This window comes from Martes martes, assembly GCF_963455335.1.
Source record: "Martes martes genome assembly, chromosome: 2".
Lineage (NCBI taxonomy): Eukaryota > Metazoa > Chordata > Mammalia > Carnivora > Mustelidae > Martes > Martes martes.
In genome coordinates this window covers 38,650,246-38,674,120 of record NC_137889.1, presented here as the reverse complement: position 1 = coordinate 38,674,120, position 23,875 = coordinate 38,650,246, and the positions used below count along the sequence as shown (strand labels likewise).

The 23,875-nt window shown below is 40.2% G+C and overlaps 2 protein-coding genes across 3 annotated transcripts in view; one reads left to right on the top strand and one right to left on the bottom strand.

Moving 5' to 3' along the window:
• Positions 1–481: 481 nt before the first annotated feature.
• LOC308338244 (mitochondrial dicarboxylate carrier-like) lies at positions 482–5,018 on the top strand (the record flags this gene model as incomplete). Its single annotated transcript, XM_080796293.1, is given in 4 exon segments — positions 482–707; positions 854–944; positions 3,788–3,992; positions 3,996–5,018. Coding segments are annotated over 4 exon segments (1,353 nt in total). The 3' UTR covers positions 4,827–5,018.
• Positions 5,019–6,804: 1,786 nt separating this feature from the next.
• The window catches only part of FNTA (farnesyltransferase, CAAX box, subunit alpha), a 34,441-nt gene continuing 17,370 nt past the window's right edge, over positions 6,805–23,875 (bottom strand). Inside the window, exons 4-10 of one of the 2 annotated variants that reach the window (XR_013966415.1) lie at positions 21,736–21,840; positions 18,975–19,101; positions 16,965–17,113; positions 11,413–11,475; positions 10,148–10,319; positions 9,646–9,884; positions 9,147–9,481 (exon numbers count right to left, since the gene is read on the bottom strand). Coding sequence is in view for 1 of the 2 variants with exons in the window: in XM_080796726.1 (XP_080652852.1) it covers positions 9,762–9,884; positions 10,148–10,319; positions 11,413–11,475; positions 16,965–17,113; positions 18,975–19,101; positions 21,736–21,840 (739 nt within the window). In the remaining variant the exon portion in view is untranslated. Of the gene's footprint in view, positions 9,885–10,147; positions 10,320–11,412; positions 11,476–16,964; positions 17,114–18,974; positions 19,102–21,735; positions 21,841–23,875 lie in introns of both variants that reach the window. The other variant, XM_080796726.1, reaches the window with a different exon arrangement.

Here is a 23,875-nt window from a genome sequence, read left to right as displayed (position 1 = left end):
TAACCAGGCCTCCGGGTGATGCTGAAGCCGCTGAAGCGCCGCAAGGCCCCTGGTTTTTATTCATGATTTTGCATAGCAGAGTGATATTGGACTATATGCATCCTGCTCTAGTAGCACTGACCGTACAAGGGCTTTAGGTAGGTTTCGGGTGGAGGAAAGCAGCATTAACAGAAAAGGTAGCATAAGGAGAAGACATTTTGAATTTGCAAAGGAATGGTAGTCCAAGCTAACATCCAGTAGGACCTTTCATCTTTGGGGGGGAGTAATAAAGATTCTCCCCATTTATAGGAATTACCTGCCTCAGAGGATCCTGTGATGCTTTAGAAAGAGATGATCTCTCCAAGACAGAGAACATACTGAGGAAAGAAGAAACCCAAATCTGAGCTCATGGAAACTTAGATTTCAGGATTAGAGAAAGTGTAAAGCACAAAGAAGCTACGAAACCCAGTAAGAAGAGGTTTCAAGGCTGATTCCTGGTACGATGGAGAAAACACATGAAAACGTTTCTCTCCCACCAAACACCACTATAAAACCTGAACAGAACTCATGGCACAGCTATTTGGGATCTTTGAAAAGCAAATATCTCCAGCTAGATCAAAGAAGAATGCCAGAATTGGAAGTACCACTGATTGGTACTTCCAAAGACAATGTTATTGTCTTTCCTCTGGTATCCTCAAACCTGGCTCAATACAGCCCCAATTCTGGAAGTGAGCACTGATGGGCAGAGAGAGACCCTGGAGAAACCATCTGGTCTGGCTCATAAAGCAGAAAAAGAAACTTCAAAACCTCGAAGACAGTGGAGAAAATTCTGGGTTTTTTTCTTCTCTTTTTACTTAATTTCCTTGCACCCTAGCCTCCAGTCAGTCAATCCTGTGTCAGGAGCAACGGCAGAATAAAAAATGGCAGGCAGCAGAAAACTGTAGAAGACAAAACTCTGGAGCAGAGTAATCTTCCTTTCGATTCAGTGAAGCTACAACCCCAAGAGGAAAGGGACAAACTGTGTTGCTTTTTGTTTGTTTTTCTGCTGCTGTGGCACAATTGTGAGAATGGGCAGTTACTCATCAGAAGCGGAAATTTTTGATCAGAGGACCAAAATGAGAAGTCCCAGGGAAGTGCAAAGTAAGGGAAAACAGTGCAAAGGGAGAAATTCAGGAAAGCAATCCCATAAAATTGTTTATGAACTCTAGAGCTCACCTGTGACCTGCACACCATAGATCCAGTTCTAACTGGCATATAAAGACTTTGAGAACTATGCCAACGGATAGCTTTCTGCCCAGGTTCCACACTAGCCACTGTGTGATGCACTCATGAGACAGATCCAAATAGCACTGCAAAATATTTGAAAACTGAACTGACTTTGGAACATAGCCACAGAAGAAGTGTTGGAACATATGACCCATGCCTAACTATAACCAGTGCTTGTTAAAATAAAAATATTGACATTCTCCTTAGGATTTAAACAAGAATCAGAGGATCATGACATTCAAAATGCCCAGAAATAGAAAATTACGAGGCATATGAAGGATCCAAAAATCTCAACTTGCATGGGTAAAGACCACTGACAGTCACCAATGAAGAGATGATTCAGATGTTGGGATTATCTGACAAAGATATTAAAACAGTTATACAAATGCTCAAACAATCATGAACACTCTAGAAACAAAGTTAAAATAGAAGGTATTGGTAAAGAAATAGAACACAAGAAGAATTAAACATTTTAGAACTGAAAAATATGTAACTAAACAGACTTTATAGATCCAAGGGCAGAATGGACATGACAGAGGAGAGTCATTAAACTTGAAGAGAGAGAATATAAATCATTTAATGTGACCAGCAGAGAGAAAAAGAAGGAAAAATATGAGCAAAACCTCAGGCCCCTGGGGGGCCAAAAATAAAAGGTCTAACTTTCTTGTCATCCAAGCCCCACAGGAAAATAGAAAATGCTAAAAAAATACTTGAAGAATTCATGGCTGAAAATGTACCAAGTTTGGTGAAAAAGTCAAGATTCAAGAAGCTGAGCAAGAAAGATAAATTCAAGACACACATACCCTTGGGCACCTGGGTGGCTCAATGGGTTAAAGCCTCTGCCTTTGGCTCAGGTCATGATCCCAGGGTCCTGGGATCAAGCCTCAGATCTGGCTCTCTGCTCAGCGGGGGACCTGCTTCCTCCTCTCTCTCTGTCTGCCTCTCTGCCTACTTGTGATCTCTGTCTGTCAAATTAATAAATAAAATCTTAAAAAAAAAAAAAGACACACATACCCAAACACATCAAAATCAAATTGCTGAAAACTAAAGACAAATTAAAAATTCTGAAAGCAGCCAGAAAGAGAGAAACCTATAAGCAAACAACCATCCTAATGACAGATTTCTCATCTGAAGTCACACAGGCCAGAGGAAGTAGCACATTTTCCAAGCGCTGTAAGAATTATACATCTGGGGGTGCCTGGGTGGCTCAGTGGGTTAAGCCTCTGCCTTTGGCTCAGGTCATGGTCTCAGGGTCCTGGGATCGAGCCCCGCATAGGGCTCTCTGCTCAGTGGAGAGCCTGCTTCGCCCTTTCTCTCGCTGCCTGCCTCTCTGTCTACTTGTGATCTCTCTCTGTCAAATAAATAAATAAAATCTTTTTTTTAAAAAAAGGATTATATACACAGAATTCTATATCCAGTGAAAATGTCCTTCAGGAATGAAGATGAAATAAAGATTTCTCAGACTAAGAAAAAATAAGGAAATTGGGAACCAGAAGACTTACTCTAAAAGAATTGCTTCAAGAAATTTCTTCACTCAAAAGGGAAATGATACCAGAATGAAACTTGGAACATCAGGAATGAAAGAAGAGTAAAAGAAATGATAAATGTAAAAGAAGACTACTCTTCTTTTCTTGAGTTCCTTTTTTTTTTTTTTTTTAAGATTTATTATTTGAGGGGCACCTGGGTGGCTCAGATGGTTGGGTGTCTCGCTCTTGATTTTGGCTCAGGTCATGGTCTTGGGGTGGTGGGATTGAGTCCCATGTGGGGCTCCCAGCCGGGGAATGGGGGTAGGGGGTAGTCTGCTGGAGATTCTCTCTCCCTCTGCCCCTCCCCCTGCTTGCTGTCTCTGAGAGTGCACATTCGCTCACAGAGTGAGGGGAGGAGCAGAGGAGAGAATATTCAAGCAGACCCCCCACTGAATGCAGAGCCCCATGGGGACTGATGCAGGGCTTGATCTCACTGCCCATAAGATCGTGATCTGAGCTGAAACCGAGTCAGATGCTTAACTGACCGAGCCACTAATTTTTTTTTTTTGAGCTCCTAAAATATGTTTGACATTTGAGTGCAAAAAGTGTAAAATTGTCTGATGGGGTTTTTGATGTAAAAGGGTGTAACATATAAGACAACTACAGCATAAATGGTAGAGGGTAGGGAAACCCACATGGTGATAAGGTTTCTAGAGTGACCACTAAAAACAAAATAAAACCAAACAAATCACAACAACAGAGGATAACAGGAAAATCTCCTAGTACTTGGCAATTAAACAATACACTTCTGAATAATCCATGGGTCAAAGATGCTGTCTCAAGAAGAGAAATCAGAAAACAATTAAGCTGAATGAAAATGTAAAATATCCAAATTTCTGAGAACAGTAAAAGCAGTTGCTTGAGGAAAATATATAGCAATTGGTATGAATGAAAAGACAGAGTTGACATGTTAATTGGAAATGGTAAACAAAAACACTGCATATCATACATTCTTGTAAGAAAAGAAAAAGAAAATACATGTATGTCCCTTGCTGAAGTGTATGATATTCTGCAAGATTAAAATCTACTGCCGGAACTCGGCGCGGGCGGCGGTGCGGGCCGGGGTCGGGGCGGGAGTCGGGGTCCGGTCGCGGCCGGGCGGAGGCCGGGGCCGGGCGGAGGCCGGGGCCGGGCTGCGGGCAGCGGGAGCTGCGAGCAGGCCGTCGGCGCTCCCGGGTGTCCGTGGCGCGGGCCAGGGTGGCGGAGGCGCGCGTATCGCGCTAGTACTTCGGGGGACTGGCCTCCTGCGGGGCCGCCTGCTGCACGCACCGGTTAGACCTGCTCAAGGTGCACCTGCAGACGCAGCAGGAGGTGAAGCTCCGACTGCCATGGCCGCTGCAGGTGGTGCGCTCCGACCGCGTCCGGGCGCTCTCCAACCGCCTCAGCGCCTCCCTGTGCCGACAGATGACCTACTCCCTGACTCGGTTCGCCGTCTACGAGACTGTGCGGGACCACGTGACCAAGGGCAGCGAGGGGCCCCTGCCCTTCTACAAGAAGGTGTTGCTGGGCGCCATCAGCGGTTGCATTGGCGGCTTCGTGCGGACGCCCGCGGATATGGTCCATGTCAGGATGCAGAACGACATGAAGCTGCCCCCGAGTCAGCGTCCCAACTACGCGCACGCCGTGGACGGTTTGTACCGCGTGGCCCGGGAAGAGGGTCTGAAGAAGCTGTTCTCGGGCGCCAGCATGGCATCCAGTCGAGGGATGCTTGTCACCGTGGGCCAGCTGTCCTGCTACGATCAGGCCAAGCAGCTAGTCCTCAGCACCGGGTACCTGCCTGACGGCGTCCTCACTCACCTTGTCGCCAGCTTCATCGCGGGTGGGTGTGCCACGATCCTGTGCCAGTCCCTGGACGTCCTGAAGACGCGTCTCATGAACTCCAAGGGCGAGTATCAGGGTGTTCTCCACTGCGCAGTAGAGACAGCAAAGCTGGGGCCGCTGGCCTTTTACAAGGGCCTCCTGCCTGCAGGAATCCGCCTCATGCCGCACACGGTGCTCACGTTTGTGTTCCTGGAGCAGCTCCGCAAGCACTTCGGCCTCAAAGTGCTTTCCTGATGGGCCGGGGCGCGGGCGACCCCGCACCCAGGAGGGTTGGTGGGCTGAGCGCTGCCCGGGTGCCCAGGCCTCCGTCCTCCCGGGCCCCCCACCCTGGCCTTCCCCCATGGGCTCCGGCCGCACCCAGCCTACCTGGGCCGGAGATCCTTCCAGTAACCTCCGGACTCTCCACCTCCTGCCTGCCCGCCCCAGGCTCTCCCCACCTGGCATTCCGGGGGGTACCCCCGTGTCCCCCCCAGGCACAGTAATGACCCAGAGGGGAGGTGTCCGGGCCCTGGGTTCGGTTCTCTCCTCCCCAAGTAGCCGGCTCACACTGGAGGTGGGCTGTTCTCCAGTCTGGGGCCTTCAGCAGCTGCTTCCATCCAGGGTGGCCGCGGAGGGGGTGCCGACCCCCGGCACAGCTCAGCAGACTCGGGGTGCGCACAGGCACTTTTATTTCTGGAGAGGGACCATGGCTCTTCTGACATTCTCAAAGGCAGCTGTGCCCCCCCAGCTCCGGGGCCCCTGGGCAGATGGCACCGAGCAGAACCAGCAAGCCCAGGAGGGAGGGTGGGCGCATGGCCCGTGGGCACCAGGTTGCTTTAATGAGTAATTTCACTGAAACCTCTCAGCACCTGGAGCCTGAGCGGGCAGCGCCCCACACGCTGTCCGCGCCTCCCCCAGCTCCCCACGCAGGGGCCCAACTCTGTGCGGCCGGCGGCTGCCCACGGAGCCCCCCACAGCCTGAGTTCCGGCGCCAGGCAGCCTGTCCCCCCACCCCGCAAGGGGTTCTCTGCAGGGTGTCAATAAAGGACTTCGCAGTGCTCCAAAATAAAAATAAAAATAAAATCTACTGCCAAGGGGTGCCTGGGTGGCTCTGTGGGTTAAGGCCTCTGCCTTCGGCTCAGGTCGTGATCTCAGGGTCCTGGGATCGAGCCCCACATCGGGCTCTCTGTTCAGCAGGAAGCCTGCTTCCCCCACTCTCTCTGCCTGCCTCTCTGCCTACTTGTGATCTGTCAAATAAATAAATAAAATCTTAAAAAAGAAAAAAAAAAAACTACTGTCAAGTGTTTACCTCTGAGAAGTAAGGGAGTTGTGAATGAATGCAGGGAGACACTTGTGTGTCTTTCTTTAGTGTTTGTCTTTTTAATTTTTTAAATTTTTTTTTTTAACTTTTTAAAGATTTTAAAGAGTCACAGTAAGAGAGAGGGAACACAAGCAGGGGGAATGGGAGAGGGAGAAGCAGACTCCCCACTGAGCCAGGAGTCTGATGCAGGACTTGTCTCAGGACCCTGGGATCACCACCTGAGCAGAAGGCAGACACTTAATGACTGAGCCACCCGCCCCAGTGTTTGTCTTTTTTTAAACATGCGTATGTTCCTTTTACAATTAAAAAATACTAACATGGGGGCCCCTGGGTGGCTCAGTCAGTTGAACGGCTGCCTTCGGTTCACAGTGCTGGGAAAAATATTAGAATAAATCAAATCAAGTAGGAAGAAAGAAATAATGAGAGAACTCAGTGAAATTAAACATTGTCTATTATACATACTTTTTTTAAAATGCAAAGCTGGTTCAGACCCACTGACTTGATGTAATTGCCCATTAATAGGTTACAACCCAGGTTGAAAAACATTGATTTTTATAACTTCCAGGGGGAAATGTTCTAGACTTTCTTGTTAATTTATAAGTTAGTGTTTAGGATATAACCAATCATAAAATTGAGTGTAAGGTCTTATTAAAGGATGTAACTAGCCAAATTTGTACCCCTTTGTGATCCTTTCCTGACTTCATCAGGCAGATAATCCCTTCCGCTTCTTTGTTCCCAAATATTTCTTCAGTAGTCAATAAACATTTTCAAGGTACCAAGGCACATAGCATGCTGTTGGCCTCTCTCAAAATTGAGGTCCCTGAGGACAGATGTGGTGGTGTCTTACTCTTTTCTAAATCCAGCTTTTATTAATGAGAGTAATATCTACTGACATTTACCATATTTGAAATTTTAAAATTTTATTAATAAAACAATAAACCTATTACATGTTGCGAAGAATAACATGTCTGATAACACCTACATTTTCCAAATTAAACAGAAAAATAGCAGTTCGCATTTTTGCAAGTCTCTTTAGTCTAACTTAATAGAAGACATCTAGATCTTCACATTTACTTCTACAATCTGTTGCAATATGGTGTTGAAGTATATGAAGAAAATCCAGGCTCGTACACACAAATATATAGTTGGAAAGGGACTATTTTCATAGCCTTTTCATAAGTTGTGATACTTATGATACTCTGATACTACACCCAAACATGACAGTGTAGTTTCTCAAAGGTTAGCTGGGATGTAGAATCTGCAAACTTCTCTATGCACTTTTTACTGATAGGTCTTATTATCTGAATGGATTATAAATGCATGATAACATCACAGACTAGTCATTTGGAAAATATTTTCTTTCAGTTATCCAGCTCTCCCAACTGTTGACACATTTAAACAGTCCCAAAATTTAAAAAAAATTATTCACTTTAATACTATGTTGATTTCATTAAAAAGGTCTGTGGTAGGTATTAGGAAGCTGCCAGGCTTACCATGTTGATTAAAATTTTTCACTTGACAGCTCAAATTCTATCACTGGCAACGAACTTTCAGTTGTTTCCTATGACAAACTGAAATGACAAACTCTCGTTTGTTTTTGAGAAAACGTATGCCAGCCATTCAAGTATGAATTACCAGTTTAGCAATTGTTCCTTCAAGTAAAAGTGGTGTTCCGTGGAAAGTGACCTGTTTGGCCCTCTTCACAATTGCACAAATGCTTTTCTTCAAAACAACCAAAAAGATACGCTATATGCACAAACCTATTCAAACACACAAAGTATTGAAAAGACAGAGTATTGTGAATAAATTATATAATTACTGACTCATCAAAGACACTCTTCCATGAATATACGGCAGTGAAGAACACAGCAGCTACTCAATACCACTGCCTTGTTTCTGGGGTAAGGCACCAGCAGTTGTACCCACCATTGTTTTGCACCAACAGTGCCAATAGCAACACAGTGACAGTGTTATCAGGCAAGTAGTTTGGAACTAGCAGACCCCTCCACGGACCACATGTTAATTAACATGCATTGTGAGGCAAGGGAAGCGGATGTGCTTTCATGTCCAGTGAAAGGAGTGTGCTGCCAGATGTATGCGTCCAGTTGCCCATTAGGAGATGTCCTCATTAGGATTAGCAGAGCCTAAAGTCCTTATACATTGAAGTCCTAGAGCCTCCTCACCCGATTCCATACCCACTAAGCAATCTTTTGATAAACAAATTGCCACTTGGGGCAGAAAATGCCAAGTGACAAGGCTGATGTAACTGTTTGATCTGCTTCAGTTACATTTCTCAATGTAAATTATGCTTTTTATTAAAAAAAAAAGTATCATATGATACTTCATATGACAATTTTAAATAGAAAATCAGATTTTTTGAGTCTAAAACCAGCAAAAACATATAAAATGTTAAAACTATTATTTCCTAAATTCTTTAGAAGCCTATTCTACTCTATATAAATTTCTTTAGTTGGAGTTTGATGCTTTGAACACTGAACAAAAATTCTTTGCTGATGAAGTGAGATTATGTGCAGGTACAGAGAACTAACTTGTTCAATACTTCAACTCCATTCTAGCTTATCTTCCTGAACTGTGGAGGCCAGAAAGCTATCAACTACATTTTCTAGATTCCTCTGCAGTTAAGAGTTTTAGATGAGGGGCGCCTGGGTGGCTCAGTGGGTTAAAGCCGCTGCCTTCAGCTCAGGTCATGATCCTAGCGTCCTGGGATCGAGCCCCGCATCGGGCTCTCTGCTCAGCAGGAAGCCTGCTTCCTCCCTTCTCTCTCTGCCTGCCTCTCTGCCTACTTGTGATCTGTCTGTCAAATAAATAAATAAAATCTTAAAAAAAAAAAAAAAAAGAGTTTTAGATGACATTTAGATTCCTTCCAATCTGATGTCCTGAAGTGAGTGGGGCTTTAATTTGGAGCAGGCTTTAATTTCCCTTCCGTGGGAAGGGAAGCAGATGTGCTCACAAGGAATGTGGCAGAGGCTGACAGTCCTAGCGACCTAGAGTCCTAGAGTCCTAGGGGAACAGCCTCATTCAAAAGTTTTCTGATCCCAGAATTTGATGGCCCAGTTCTATAGCGTGGTTTGGGGATATATTTCTAAAAGATCAGGCGATTATTCTTTAAGCTATCTATATGCCTTAATAAACCCTGCAGGTCTAAACTATCTTGAATAGATTTTGTTGAAGACAAGAACTGACTGATTCACATTCTAGTAACATTTCCTTTCACATGATCATGTTTCTGTTTTCTATAGTTTTGTGGCAATAATTTCTTTCTCAGTGGCTTTTCCAAGCTGAGACAACATCCCTTGTACATAATTAAATGCTATTTTTAAAAAAACCAAACTACTATGTCAAGTTTTAGGGTACATCTATAATTTTATTACAAAATCATTCTTTTGGCATTAGTTGGTTACAGTGATAGCAAGATACTGTGAGTGTGACATAGCAGCTCTAATGTAACATTGCATTCCCTGCTTCCTGAACCCAAATTTAAGTTATCTTATATCCATTACATACAAGTTACCTGCATTCATTAATGCTGCAAATCCTGATGCATAGTTCCTTTAGGGAGGAGCTGATGCTAAGGGATTAGAGTAAATGTTGGTAAGTCTACAAAAGTTCCTTCATGGGACTTTGTTTCTTCTCCCTCCCCCCAAATTACTTTGCTTTAGAATCAAACTACTAGTCTGAATAGCAGCAGCACCCAAGGAGCATCACACTTAGTTCTTGTTAAAAAGCAATTACCTGTGCAATGCACGTTTTACATCACAGGCAAAGGGAATGATTGCTTTAGTTTTAAACTCCTGCATTAGAGTCTCTTAAAAAAATAAAAGCATTCCATCGAGTTCTTCCAGATGGTGTTATTGCTGTACATTTGTTGGTGGGTCACTCTCTGTGCTGTGTTTACTTTGAAGGGATCTTCCAATATATCTCCAATATTCCTTTCTTATAGTGTCCTTTTCTTTAGCTAGAATTTCACACAACTGAAAATGAAAAACAAAAGTTCTTTAAAGATAATGGGCAAATCCTTTTGAGCCAACACAGTTAAACTCAGATCATATTCAAATGAGATCCATCATTATACTCATACATTGTGTTCACTAGTGATGTGAGTTTTGCCCTCAACAATGGAAATCATCCTGCCCTGAATTCTTGAGTGAACACGCTGAAAAGGGCATGAATATAGTGGCATTGCATGGACCAAATTCTGAGACACCAAGAACAGTGTCTGGGTGTCTTGACTTACCTCTAATGCTTTATTAAGAATGTCCTCCTTGTTGTCACATTGGTTTTCTAGCATGTCTTCATAGATATCCACGAGAAAGGCAATTAGGTAAGGGGAACTGTGACTTGGTTGTAAATCAAGTAACTGATTTAACAGATTCGGATATTTGGAAAGACCACGATCCTGTAAAATCCTAAAAAAAATTATTTTCAATTTTGATTAGAACAAAAATAATAGAAAGATCGTAAGAAAATGACCTCTGTAACGTGACCAAGAGAGGAAGCTTATTTTGAATGAATGAAGTTGAAACTAAATGAAATTTTTAAATTATGTGTGAGTTTTATTATGGATAATTATGACCCGAGTATAATTAAAAAGAATAATGAAACTTAAAAGTGATCATTTATAACGGAAACTATAACACACACAATTAAATCAGAAAATAAACCATCTTTTTTTTAAAAAAATTTTTTTTAAATTTTTTATTTACTTATTTGACAGACAGATCACAAGTAGGCAGAGAGGCAGGCAGAGAGAGAGGAGGAAGCAGGCTCCCCACTGAGCAGAGCGCCTGATGTGGGGCTCGATCCCAGGACGCTGGGATCATGACCCGAGCCGAAGGCAGAGGCTTAAACCACTGAGCCACCCAGGCGCCCCACCATCTTCTTAAAATTAAAAAGTGAAGGAAGAAAACAAGAGAGATGTTTCTGTTTCTTCCAGAGATGGTTCCTTATTCTTTTAGCTCTCCAGATATTATAGGCCCCAACCCTGGATACATCTCCAAATAGACTGGGCTCCATACTTTATGTTCTTCGGGCCTCCAGGAAGACCTCTAAGCTCAAAAAGAAGCCTGGTTTTATCAGTAGCCAGGCAAGTGAAACCTTGTCAATTTAAGGAATGAGATAGAAATGAAAACAGAAAGCTTAGCTATGCATCCATGCAATCTGCTTGTAAAAGTTTGCTTTGTCTTTACTATGTTCCTGAGCTAAATAGAAACTAAGTGTGTATATCCCATTCTTTGACATAAGACTATAGGATTCATAAATATATTATAATTGCATTGCTGGTTAGTCATGGACTATTCCAAAAACTGTGCTGGTATGTGCTTGGGGGTTAGAAGGCACTGTTCTTGCGTGCCACCATCTAACACTGGTATAACTTCTTTTAGATCCAGAAAAATGGAAAATTCTTTAGTATCCTTTGGAATCCGATTAACGGAATATATTCAATGATACATGATATTAGCAGGTGGTTTTTATATAAAACAATCTAAAACAACCTCTTACCCTTTCAAATAGTTCCATGCACTTTCATTATGTGGTACTAGTTTGATCATTTCCAGAGTGTACCTATAAGAAAAAGACCACGAAGAAATATGTGTATAATTTTAAGAGCAGTGCAATAATTAGAAACAGTTTTAATAAGATTGTGACAAGGCTTGGATATGCGCTTTCACTTATCTTAGTGGGCTATGACTAGGTCTAAGTCATAGCTAAATTAGAATCCTGCAAGTCTGTTTTCAATACATAGTTACATAGATCCTCCCTCTTGTAAATTTGTAACCAATTCTAGCCAAGGACACCTAACTAATATGAAGGCTAAATTCACTATAGGAAAATAAACTGATGTGAGGGATTTCCTTTAATTAAGGCTTTCCCTTTGAAGAAAATGTCAGCTAAACAGGTATTCCTTTTACTGGTAAAGCAATCTTGAGAAAAAGTCCAAGATCTACTTATGCCCAACAAATTGAAATCATTCAAAAAGGAGAACTACATAATCTCAGGAGCCGTAATAAGAAATAGCACAGAAACTCTACAGACAAAGAATAAAAATGAGAAATCAACACAAATGTATATTTCTTATATTCTAAAACAAGATTACTAGTTAACTATGATGTGATTACCAGTCAAAATGGACACTCCCTTTCTTTTCCCTTTAACCAGATTATTAAATACAATTTAGATCCAAATACAACAAATTCCAAGGAGTGACAGAATTTAGCTTCACTACATACTTGCTCAAATGAGTAAGTCACTCACTAAAATTTAGTAATCTTGGTTTTATTGCTGTTTTATTTATTGTCTTAATACTGTTACAATAGCATTTTTTTTTCCCACAGAGTATAGTAGTCCTCCTTTCTCTACAGGATAGGTTCCCAAACACCCAGTACATGTCTGAAACCACAGAGTATCAAATCTTATATATACCATGTTTTCTCCTATACATCCATACCTCCAATAAAGCTTAATTTACAGGCACACTAAGAGATTAACAACAATAAATAGAACAATCATGATATACTCATTGTAATAAAAATTATATGAACGTAGTCTCTCTCAAAATACCTTATTAGACTATACTCACCCTTCTTGTGATGATTTAAGATAATACAATGCCTACATGTAAGATGAAGTGAGGTGAATGACAGGCACTGTGATGTAGTGTTAGGCTATACTACCTAATGTCCCCCCACACATATGTCCTCAGGAGGATCATATGCTTCTGGACTATAGCTGATCATGAGTAAGTGAAATCGCGGAAGGTAAAACTGCAGGGAAGGGGGGAATATACTGTAACGATAAACTCATCCAGCACTACTGAAAGGTTTTTTCCAACTATTTTTACATGACCTAATATTTTCAGTTATTTTTCATACCATGTACCTGCATGTATTCAATAGTCACTGCAGAAGATTCTTACTTTCATTTTGGCAATATCTGAAGAATTTTCTTCATATACATATGTACTAAAGCACGATCTATTTTAATGGTTAAAACATGCACTTTGAGGTCAAAGTTCCTAGCTTATTATTATTATTATTTTTTAAAGTAATCTCTATACCCAACACAGGGCTTGAACTCACAACTCCTCAATTCACGACTCCAAGATCCAGAGTTGCATGCTCTACTGACTGAACTGGTTGGGTGTCCCAGACTGCCCAGCTGCTAATCTTAGCCCCATCAATTATTATCTGTGTGCTCTTAGCCACATCACAGAACTACTCTGAACCTCAAGTTCTTCATCAAGTAACTCACAGTGTTGTTATGAAAATTAAGTAAGAATTCCTGGCATGTAGTAAATGCTTAATAAATGCTAACTGCTGGGGGCCCTGAGTGGCTCAATCGGTTGAGCATCTGACTCTTAATTTTGGCCTGGGTTATGATTTCAGTGTTGTGGGACTGAGCCCTGTGTTGGGCTCCATGCTCAGTGCAGAGTCAGCAGGAAAGTCTCTCTCTCCCTCTAAACAAAATAAAATCTTTAAAAAATAGATAAGTGTTAACTATTATTTTTTAAAGATTTTATTTACTTATTTGACAGAGAGAACAAGCAAACACACAAGCAGGGGGAGTCAAAGAGGGAGAAGCAGGCTTCCCCTGAGCAGGGAGTCCGATGAGGGAGTCAATCGCAAGACCCTGAGATCATGACCTGAGCTGAAGGCAGTTGTTTAACTGAGCCACCCAGGCGCCCCCAAAGGTAACTACTATTAATAGTACTAGTAGTAGTCATGAAAATATGGCCATGATATATTAAGTGAAAAAAACAATGTGTATAATACCATTGCCTACATTGCTGTGCATACATGTTTGCAAACATACTTAATAAGGCTTGGAAGGATCCACACTAATTGTAGCTCACTCTTAAGAATGGGGTATAGGGGGATGTCCAGATGGCTCAGTCGGTTAAGTGGCTGCCTTCGGCACAGATCATGACCCCAGAGCCCTGGGATCAAGTCCCACATAGGGCTCCTTGCTCAGTGGGGAGCCTGCTTCTCCCCCTCCCTCTTCCTCAGCCCCTGCTCATGTGTACTCTCTCTCTCTCTCCCCCTAATAAATAAATTAAAAATCTTTAAAAAAAGGAGGGGGTATAGGAAGAGAGAGAATAAGAGATTTTGATGTTTTACTTTACATAATTCAGAAGTTTTCTCCTACAACCAGACTGCATTACTTTTATAATAAAAGGGAAAAAAAGTAATCAGATAAATCTATATTCTTTAGAGTTAAAAAATTTAGTTAACAAACTAAATTCTAGATAACTAAAGCTACTCTCAGCATTTTATTTTATTTTATTTTATTTTTTAAAGATTTTATTTAATTTGACAGACAGAGATCACAGGTAGGCAGAGAGGCAGGCAGAGGGAGAGGAAGGGAAGCAGGCTCGCTGCTGAGCAGAGAGCCCGATGTGGGGCTCGATCCCAGGACCCTGGGATCATGACCTGAGCTGAAGGCAGAGGCTTTAACCCACTGAGCCACCCAGGCGCCCCTACTCTCAGCATTTTAAATATTTCTTTTACCTCTCTTAATGGTATAACCCTTAAATATGAAAAACTCTTAGATTTTCTTTTTAAATGATTTTTTAAAAGATTTTGTTTTTAAGTAATCTCTGCACCCAACATAGGGTTCAAACTCACAACCCTGAGATCAAGAGTCGCATGATCCACCAACTGAGCCAGCCAGGTATCCCTGGAAAACTCTTAAGATTCTTGACTAATTATTTTTGTTTCTATTTGTTAACAGAAAACCAGCAATGTGCCTTTGAAGACTATGAGAAGTTTCCATTTTTCACTCTTCATGCTCAACTTTTAAGTATCTTATTACACTTAACCTATGAAGCATGCTATAGTAAATAAGGAATATGTAGTATCTGAAGTCCATAATTATCAACTGGGTTAATTCAAGGAAGAATAACCTGAAGCATTCTACCTTTACACAAAGAAGCTACTGAACTCCCTAAAGGATGACATTTTATTGTCCTTCAAAGTACTTTTGTCCTAATCTTCACAAAAGAACACCAACTCAAAAAAAAAAAGTAATATATAAAGGGCTGGATGATGAGTCTGAATTTCTCTACTCAAGCCCCAGCACTGAGGTTTAAGAGTAATAAAATTATTTCAGTAAGTTTCACTGCTACCCCTCAGATCAATACTATTCAACAGAACTTGCTATGATGATGAAAATGTTGGGGCACCTGGGTGGCTCAGTGGGTTAAGCTTCTGCCTTCGGCTCAGGTCATGATCCCGGGGTCCTGGGATCGAGCCCCACATCGGGCTCTCTGCTCAGCAGGGAGCCTGCTTCTCCCTTCCTGTCTGCCTGCCTCTCTGCCTACTTGTGATTTCTCTCTCTGTCAAATAAAAAAAAATTAAAAATAATTTTTAAAAAAAGGGCAGAAGCAATAATATTTAAAAAGAAAAAAAAAAAAAGAAAATGTTCTTTATCTGTGCTGCCCAATTAGTAGTCATTAGCCACATGTGGGTACTGAACCCCTGAGAAGTGATTCATACAACTGAGGAATGGAATTATGTGATTTTCATTAAACTGAACTTAAGTAGCCATATGCGGCTAGTGACTACCATATTAGTGCAACTTTGAAGAGTCGAGCAATAAGAAGAAAGAATGAGATGTGCTTGAGGGGCTATGTGGCTGCTTCAGAAAGAAGCGTGGAGCACTGACAGACCTCTTTTCTTTTTAATTTAAATCACCAGAACCCTATACAGAAGAGAGAAAAGAAAAGCTAGCTGCCCTGGCCCAAACAGAAGTAAGAAAAAGGGAGATGAAGACAGATGGTCATAAACATCAGCTCTTCCCAGGAGTTGTTTTTTAATTTTCTTAATGTAAGCTCTAGGTCCCAAGTGGGGCTTAAAACTCATGGCCCCGGGGCGCCTGGGTGGCTCAGTGGGTTAAAGCTTCTGCCTTCATCTCAGGTCATGATCTCAGGGTACTGGGATTAAGCCCCGCATCGGGCTCTCTGCTCAGCAGGGAGCCTGCTTCCTCCTCTCTGTCTGCCTCTCTGCCTACTTGTGACCTCTGTTTGTCAAATAAATAAATAAAATCTTTAAAAAACAAAACAAAACAAAAACTCATGGCCCCAAGATCAAGAATCACACGCTCTACTGACTGACCCAGCCAGGTGCCCCTAAAACAACTTTTATAATTAAAATTATGAGTACGTTCTCATCAGGCTATAAAAACAAAAAATAGGGGCACCTGGGTGGCTCAGTGGGTTAAAGCCTCTGCTTCCGGCTCAGGTCATGATCCCAGGGTCCTGGGATCGAGTTCCACATCGGGCTCTCTGCTCAGCAGGGAGTCTGCTTCCCCCTCTTTCTCTCTGCCTTCCTCTCTGCCTACTTGTGATCTCTGTCTGTCAAATAAATAAATAAAATCCTTTAAAAAAAATGTTCAAATTTAAAACAGACACCGAGACAAAAGAGTCAGAAAAGAAGTGGCTATTAATGTTTATGGATATTAATATTCACTCCAATTCAAAAAATTCTAGCGCTTAGAACAGCTTTTTGTACACTAAAGCAGTAGTTTTCAACCAGGGATGGTTTTACCCCACAGGTGACATTTGGCAATGTCTGGGGACATTTTTGTTTGTCACAACTTGGGGGAGGGGGTTACTACTGATATATAGTGTGTAAAGTCTAGGAATACTGCTCAACATCCTACAAGGTACAGGAGAGCCTCTTACAACAAAGACATCCTGCTCCAAACCCTGCTCAGTAGAGTAACACGGCTTCTGGGGACTATTACCTAAAGGGCACCAGAATTTAATGAGATAGTTTTAAAATAAAGCTTCTTAGACACTATGAAATCAGAGGATTTCTTCTCAATCTGTGGTAGCAACAATATTTCAAGAAACTTATGACACTACAATGTAGAGGTATCTTACATAGCTATAAATTCGTCCTTATAGATTTCATCTAAGTATTCTGTCCTATTAGTTCAACGGGGGCAGGATCAGGGGCAGTCTTGATCTTTGCTGGATCCCCAATGCCTGAGACATACATGAGTGGCACACAAATATTCTTTTAACAAATGAACAAGTAAAGGAGATTACTAACTGGACTTCTCTCTCCAATACAGCACGATCGTTATAGCCAGTGGTGTTAGAAATTACGAAGTATCTTTGGTTCCAGACAGAGTTATTTCTCACATCCTCTTTAAGAAGTTGGTCTACATACTGCAGCTCATTATCCCAAAGTTTAAATTCCTAAGAGAAAATAAAAAATATCCAATTAGAAATGTCTTTTTTTTTTTTTAAAGAACAACCCCAAGATCAAGAGTCACATGCTCCACTGACTGAACTAGCCAGGCACCCCTAAGCAAAGTCCCATTATTAATAAAAAATAAAAATAGGGATGCCTGCGTGGCTCAGTTGGCTAAGTAACTGCCTTTGGATCAGGTCATGATCCCAGAGTCCTGGGATCGAGCTCCGCATCAGGTTCCCTGCTCAGTGGGGAGTCCGCTTCTCCCTCTCCCTCTCCTGCTTGTGCTCTCTCGCTGTCAAATAAACAAAATCTTAAAATAAATAAATAAATAAATAAATAAAATTTCATTAAAGCTAGGTAGAAGATGTGGGACTCATCACATATTTGGAGGAAAATGATAGTTGCAGGTCAAGGAAATGGAGGGGGAAAGAAAAGTCATCAAAGACAAGGGAATGGTCACAAAGAAAGAAAAAAATAAGGAAGAGAGAGCAAAGTGGCCTGTGATTTGTTACCATCTTCTTGAGAATAATTTATACACTAAGAGGCATGTTTATACTATTTAAACAGATCCAAGAAGTATTCTCTAAGGTATTAAATAATAGGCAAAAAAGGTATAGGTAACTAAATGCTTATGCATTAAGATGAAAATTTAGAGAGGGAAGAAACTAAACTCAAAAGATGATTATAGTATATTAATTTGATGGATTTGATACAAATACATAATATTAAGTAAAAGGAAGTATTAAAATGCATATATATGATAAAATCACATCAAAATACATGTGGAGAGGGATGCCTGGATGGCTCAGCAGGTTAAGCATCTACCTTTGGCTCAGGTCATGATGCCAGGGTCCTGGGATCAAGTCCCTGATCGGGCTCTCTGCTAAGCAGAGAACCCATTTCTCCCTCTGCCTGGCACTCCCGCTACTTGTGTTCTCTCTGTCTCTTCCTCTGATAAACAAATAAAATCTTAAATAAATAAAAAAATAAATAAAACACTAGTGGACAAATATACACAACTGTATTTAGATACAAATTTTTACACTATAAAACTGTTTTAATAAGAAAAATTAGGGGGAGGAGAAAACCAATAAAGACAATTTAAAAAAGGAATAAAAAGGTCAAAACTTACAAATGCTGCAAAAGTTGGGGATATTAATTAAGAAAAAGCTAATGGAGTTATATATTCCTTATTTGATAATGAATGGCAAAAGGGTAGAATTTCATATAAAAAACAAAAATACCAAATATCTTTAGAAAATGCATCCCTTTAATCAAATTTAGAAAAGTTTAAATTTTTAAGTAAAAAAAATTTTTTTTTCTGAATTGATCTTGGTATAATGAATAGTGCACAAAGAAGCAATCACTGGAAAAAATTCACAGTAAACAACACTAGAATTGTTTGCTGGAATAAATAAATGTCTAGAGTGGGAGATGTAACTGTACGCTTCTATTCAGGGTTTAGCATAAAATTCTAACAAGTGGGCAGAAATAAAATACTATTTATTACTGTAAAATGGTATTCCAAAGTTTATGTACAAAAAAACCCCAGTAGGTACCATGCCTTTGTTAATTAAAATAACAAAGCTGTATTAGAAAATTACAACTACCTTTTCTATTCAATTTGCTAGCAAATATAAAATGTGATGCAAATTCAATCTAAAAAATACAAAAGTTACTATTAATTCTTCTTTAATATGAGGCTACTTACCAACATATCTTGAGAGAGTATAAGACTAATCAGCATGAAGAATATCAGGTTTTAATTAAACATTAAACATTAATTAAACATTAAAATGGTAATTTTAATTATTTAATTCAGTTAAAACAATCTAAAAAACATTTTAACAAGAAAAGCAATACCTGAATAACCCATTGTCGATGTTGCCAGGCATGATAATTCTTTGCATCCTGATTAAGAATATCAGCAATAAACTCAAGCTCCTGAGATGGATCTTTTAGCCATTCCACTAAAACTCGCCTATGGTGCCTAAAGCAGGGAGAAGAAAAAAGTTTTGTGTTAATGTATCCAAGAACTCAAGTATCAACTGCATGTGTTGTATTATGCGATGTGGAGGGACACTCAAAAAACAGAATTTCACCTCTAATTCTCCAGATTATACTGGAAAGAAAAGGTAACGAAGAAGAAACACTAAGAGGTAAAAATTCTAGAAGACTAAGTAAGAGTTGAGAAACATAAAACAGTGATCTTTGTGTAAAATGAAATCAGATACTTAGGGCTTAAAGAAGGTTTATTTCAAGCTAAATCTGGAAGTAATCTCTGACAATCACAAAATCCTGTCAAAGAATTTGGAAACATTCCCAGATGGCATAATCAGACTATAGGAAATGTGATACTATTTAATCAAGTATAGAAGCTCCTCTGGTTATAAATAGGCTTTCAATTTTTCTTAAGTCCACAGCATCACATACAAGCAACTGCTCATTCCACCAATTCGTGGGCAGAATGAAGTTCGCTTCTCCTCTGGTCAATAGCTATGACAAAGTGTAAATTTGTCAAGAGTTGTTTCTGTACTAGGAAAATGCCTCTAAAAGTTTTCTGTTGGGTTTCTGTTGGGTTCTTTTTATAATATTTTTTCAGCTGAAATATTTATAAAAATCTATTAGTGAAAATGTTCTGAAAGTCATTGTAGTGATGGTTGTACATATTGGTAAATATACTAAAACCAGAGGCGCCTGGGTGGCTCAGTGGGTTAAAGCCTCTGCCTCCAGCTCAGGTCATGATCCCGGGGTCCTGGGATCGAGCCCAGCATCGAGCTCTCTGCTCAGCGGGGAGTCTGCTTCCCTTCCTCTCTCTCTGCCTGCCTCTCTGCCTACTTGTGATCTCTGTCAAATAAATAAATAAAATCTTTAAATATATATATATATATACTAAAACCACTGAACTATATACTTTAAATGGGTAAATGGACTAATGATGTATAATATGTTGGCTAACTGAATTTAAATTTTAAAAAATGAGTAAATAGTAGGGGTGCCTGGCTGGCTCAGTTGGTAGATCATGGGACTCTTGATCTTGGGGTCATGAGTTTAAGCTCCACACTGGGTGCAGAACTCACTTTAAAAATAAATAAATAAATAGGTAAATAGTATAATATGCGAGTTATATCTCAAAAAAGCTGTTTTTTAAAAAAAATTCATTAATATACAACATACTAAAAGTGAGTAGGAGTGATGGGAAAAGGGGAAAGATTTGATGCTGAATGAACATTCAACATGCATCTTACAGAATGTTTAAAATTCACCTTACAGAATATTAAGAAGGCAAGATACTACCAAGAGAAAGATCCTAGAGGGATCTTTAAAAATTTAAAAATTCATCTTACAGAATATTAAGAAGGCAAGATACTACCAAGAAGAAGATCCTAGAGGGAAAGGCTTCCAAATTTATTTCAAAAATCTCCCAAGTTAGTGAACACTAGTAATAATTTATTCTTCTAGGTTCCTAGTAAATTCTGTAATTTAGGAAAAACTTAATAATTAGGTTGTTCAGTATGTCAAGTTGACCGACACCATGACCACCACCAGTACCTCCTCCTCCATCTCCAAAATAACAGCAACCACAGCAGCTTCCATTCAAGAGCTGCCCACTATATGCTGGGTACTGTTCAAACTCCATTTCTTGTCCATTCTCTGTCCTCCTGCTCCATAATGCCTCCTTTTTTTCTCAACTGTTTTCTGTTCCCCTCACCCATAATAATCCCTATAGTTTTGTCTATGCTAACTTAGGGCTTAGTTTCTAGAGCAAATATACTCTGTAAAATACTCTACACCATTGTGGTTTTCACACTGCACTGTAAGGTAATTGGCTTTATTATGTGCTCTCCCTGTTAAGACTGTGTGGTTCATCTTTGTACCCCCGCATCAATAAAAAAATTCTGAATAGGGACGCCTGGGTGGCTCAGTTGGTTAAGCCGCTGCCTTCGGCTCAGGTCATGATCCCAGAGTCCTGGGATCGAGTCCCACATCGGGCTCCTTGCTCAGCAGGGAGCCTGCTTCTCTCGCTGCCTCTGCCTGCCTCTCTGCCTGCTTGTGTGTACTCTCTCTCTGACAAATAAATAAATAAAATCTTAAAAAAAAAAATTCTGAATAAACAAATGAATGGAAAATCAGATACCAGAAAGTCATTCTATAACACACTGGACAGAAAACATTTTTTCAGATTCTTATTCAAAAATTTTCCAGCAGTATTATATCCTAATGTCAAATTTTAAAATTATAATAGCAGTACACATATTTGAGTTTTAACTTGAAGATAGGCACCACTTTAAGCACTAAACACAAAATTATCTCATTTAGGAGCACCTAGTGGCTCAGTTGGTTAAACATCCAACTCTTGGTTTCGACCTCGGGGTCATGAAATCAAGGGGCTCCTTGCTGGGTGTGGAGACTGCTTAAGATTCTCTTTCTCTCCCTCTCTCTCTGCCCCCCTCCCTTAAAAAAAAATTCTCATTTAATCCTCCTAACAACCCTATGAGACAGGTAACATTTTAACTCCAATGTAAAGTACTAAAATTAAAAAGAAACAATTCCCTATAATCTCATCACCCAATGGGTATGTAATATTAACATACTGACATATTTCCTCCTATTTTCATCTTACCAAACTTGATAGTTTTTGGGCTGTTCCTCAATTATTGCAGTGATGTAGTTCATTTCCTCATGCAGATCCTTTTGAAGTGACTTTAAGAGAACTCTCCGAAAATGCCTATAGCAAACATCAAGCATTGTCTCATTACTCTACATAAACTGCCTAACCACAGTATCATGTTAGATAAAGATAAAACAACACAGTGAGACACACTTCTTTTTTTTGGTAGGCATTCTATATAACCAGTAACTTAGCAATGTAACTGTGTTCGGTTGTCCAAACTCATACAACTATCTGGTGACTAGAAGAATCAAGCATTTTGAAGTAAAAATAGTAAAAGGCAACAAACGTTGAGAGAGAAGAAAAAGACAACCAACTAATGATTATTTTCAGGTAACACTCTGGTTATGAGTGTTCTATTACAGGTGAATCAAAGACATCGCTTTCCTTATAGTATTTCCTTATATGGTACAGCTTGTTTAGATAAATCATTCATATAATAAATTAATTCCATTATAAACAATATCAAATATTTTGCTTTTAGAGCCACCACAAATATGCTACTCATATATGAAACAAGTTTCTCTTAATTTCTTCAGAGGTAGAATTAAATCATTAAAAATACTCTTTTCTCGGGGCACCTGGGTGGCTCAGTCATTAAGCGTCTGCCTTTGGCTCAGGTCATGATCCCAGGGTCCTGGGATCCAGCCCTGCATCAGGCTCCCTGTTCAGCAGGAAGCCTGCTCCTTCTCCCTCTCCCACTCCCCCGGCTTCTGTTCCCTCTCTTGCTGTGTCTCTCGCTATCAAATAAATAAATAAAATCTTTTTAAAAAAGAAAAAAAACTTTTCTCTAAAAATATGATTATTAGTTGTGGTCTATTTTTACTTCAAAATTTCCAACTCAGTATATAATAAAAGACAAACAGCTGCTTTAAAAGTATCTTTTAAAATGAAATGCTAGGGGCGCCTGGGTGGCTCAGTGGGTTGAAGCCTCTGCCTTCGGCTCAGGTCGTGATCCCAGGGTCCTGGGATCGAGCCCCGCATCGGGCTCTCTGCTCAGCAGGGAGCCCGCTTCCTCCTCTCTCTCCTGCCTGCCTCTCTGCCTGCTTGTGATCTCTGTCTGTCAAATAAATAAATAAAATCTTTAAAAAAAAAAAAAAAAAAAAAAAAAAAAAAAAAAAAAAAATGAAATGCTAAATATGACAGATTAACAGTATTTCTCTATTTTATAAGTTTAAGGAAAATTAGGCTTCATAAAGCATGGCCATAAAGAAGCAGCTTGGTTTACCTGAGTAATGTTATCCAGCATACTGCCTTTTAAAAAAACAATAAATAAACTTAGGAAATTTCAAAATGCATTCTAAGCTACTTTGTGTTATGCATGGTCAGGAATTTCTTAAAAGATAAGAAAGAGCATATTAGAGATATAAAATGATGGAATATTGTACTAAAAATTCCAGTGAAACATGGTAGATTAAATGAATGTTTATCCTGACATGCTAATAAAAATCCACAAAAATGATAGTAAGGGAATGAAAAACAGTATAAATCCACAAGAACAAAGAGAATTAGGGACAAGGGGATATCACAGCAATTGGAAGAGGTCAACAACATTATGGAAAATGGTAAGGTGACAGACAAGTTTTAACTGACTTTGAAAGACAAAGTGCTAAAAACCTGTCAACAGAGGAAGAAAGGTTCAGAAATGAGGTGTCAGGTATCCTCGATATTGGGAATCAAGCATGGGGTTTAAAACTGTATAAAATCTAGAAAGAGCCCTTAACAGCCAACCTTAAGCAGAGAGGTGATAGCATCACTGCCCTGTTGTGAGATAACAGAAAAAATATATATAGGTCTCTGCCCCTGGTTCCTGGCACACAGCTCCTGGGACACTTAGAAATTCCTAAGAGATAAGAACACTAGAAGTGGGTGCCTGGGTGGCTCAGTGGGTTAAGCATCTGCCTTCAGCTCAGGTCATGATCTCAGGGTCCTGGGATTGAGGCCCACATCTGGCTCCCTGCTCAGAGCGGAGTCTGCTTCTCTCTCTCCCTCTGCCCCTCACCTCACTCATGTGCTTCCTCTCTCTTTCAAATGTATAAATAAAATCTTCAAAAAAAAAGAAGAAAAAAAAAAAGAACACTAGAAACATTCT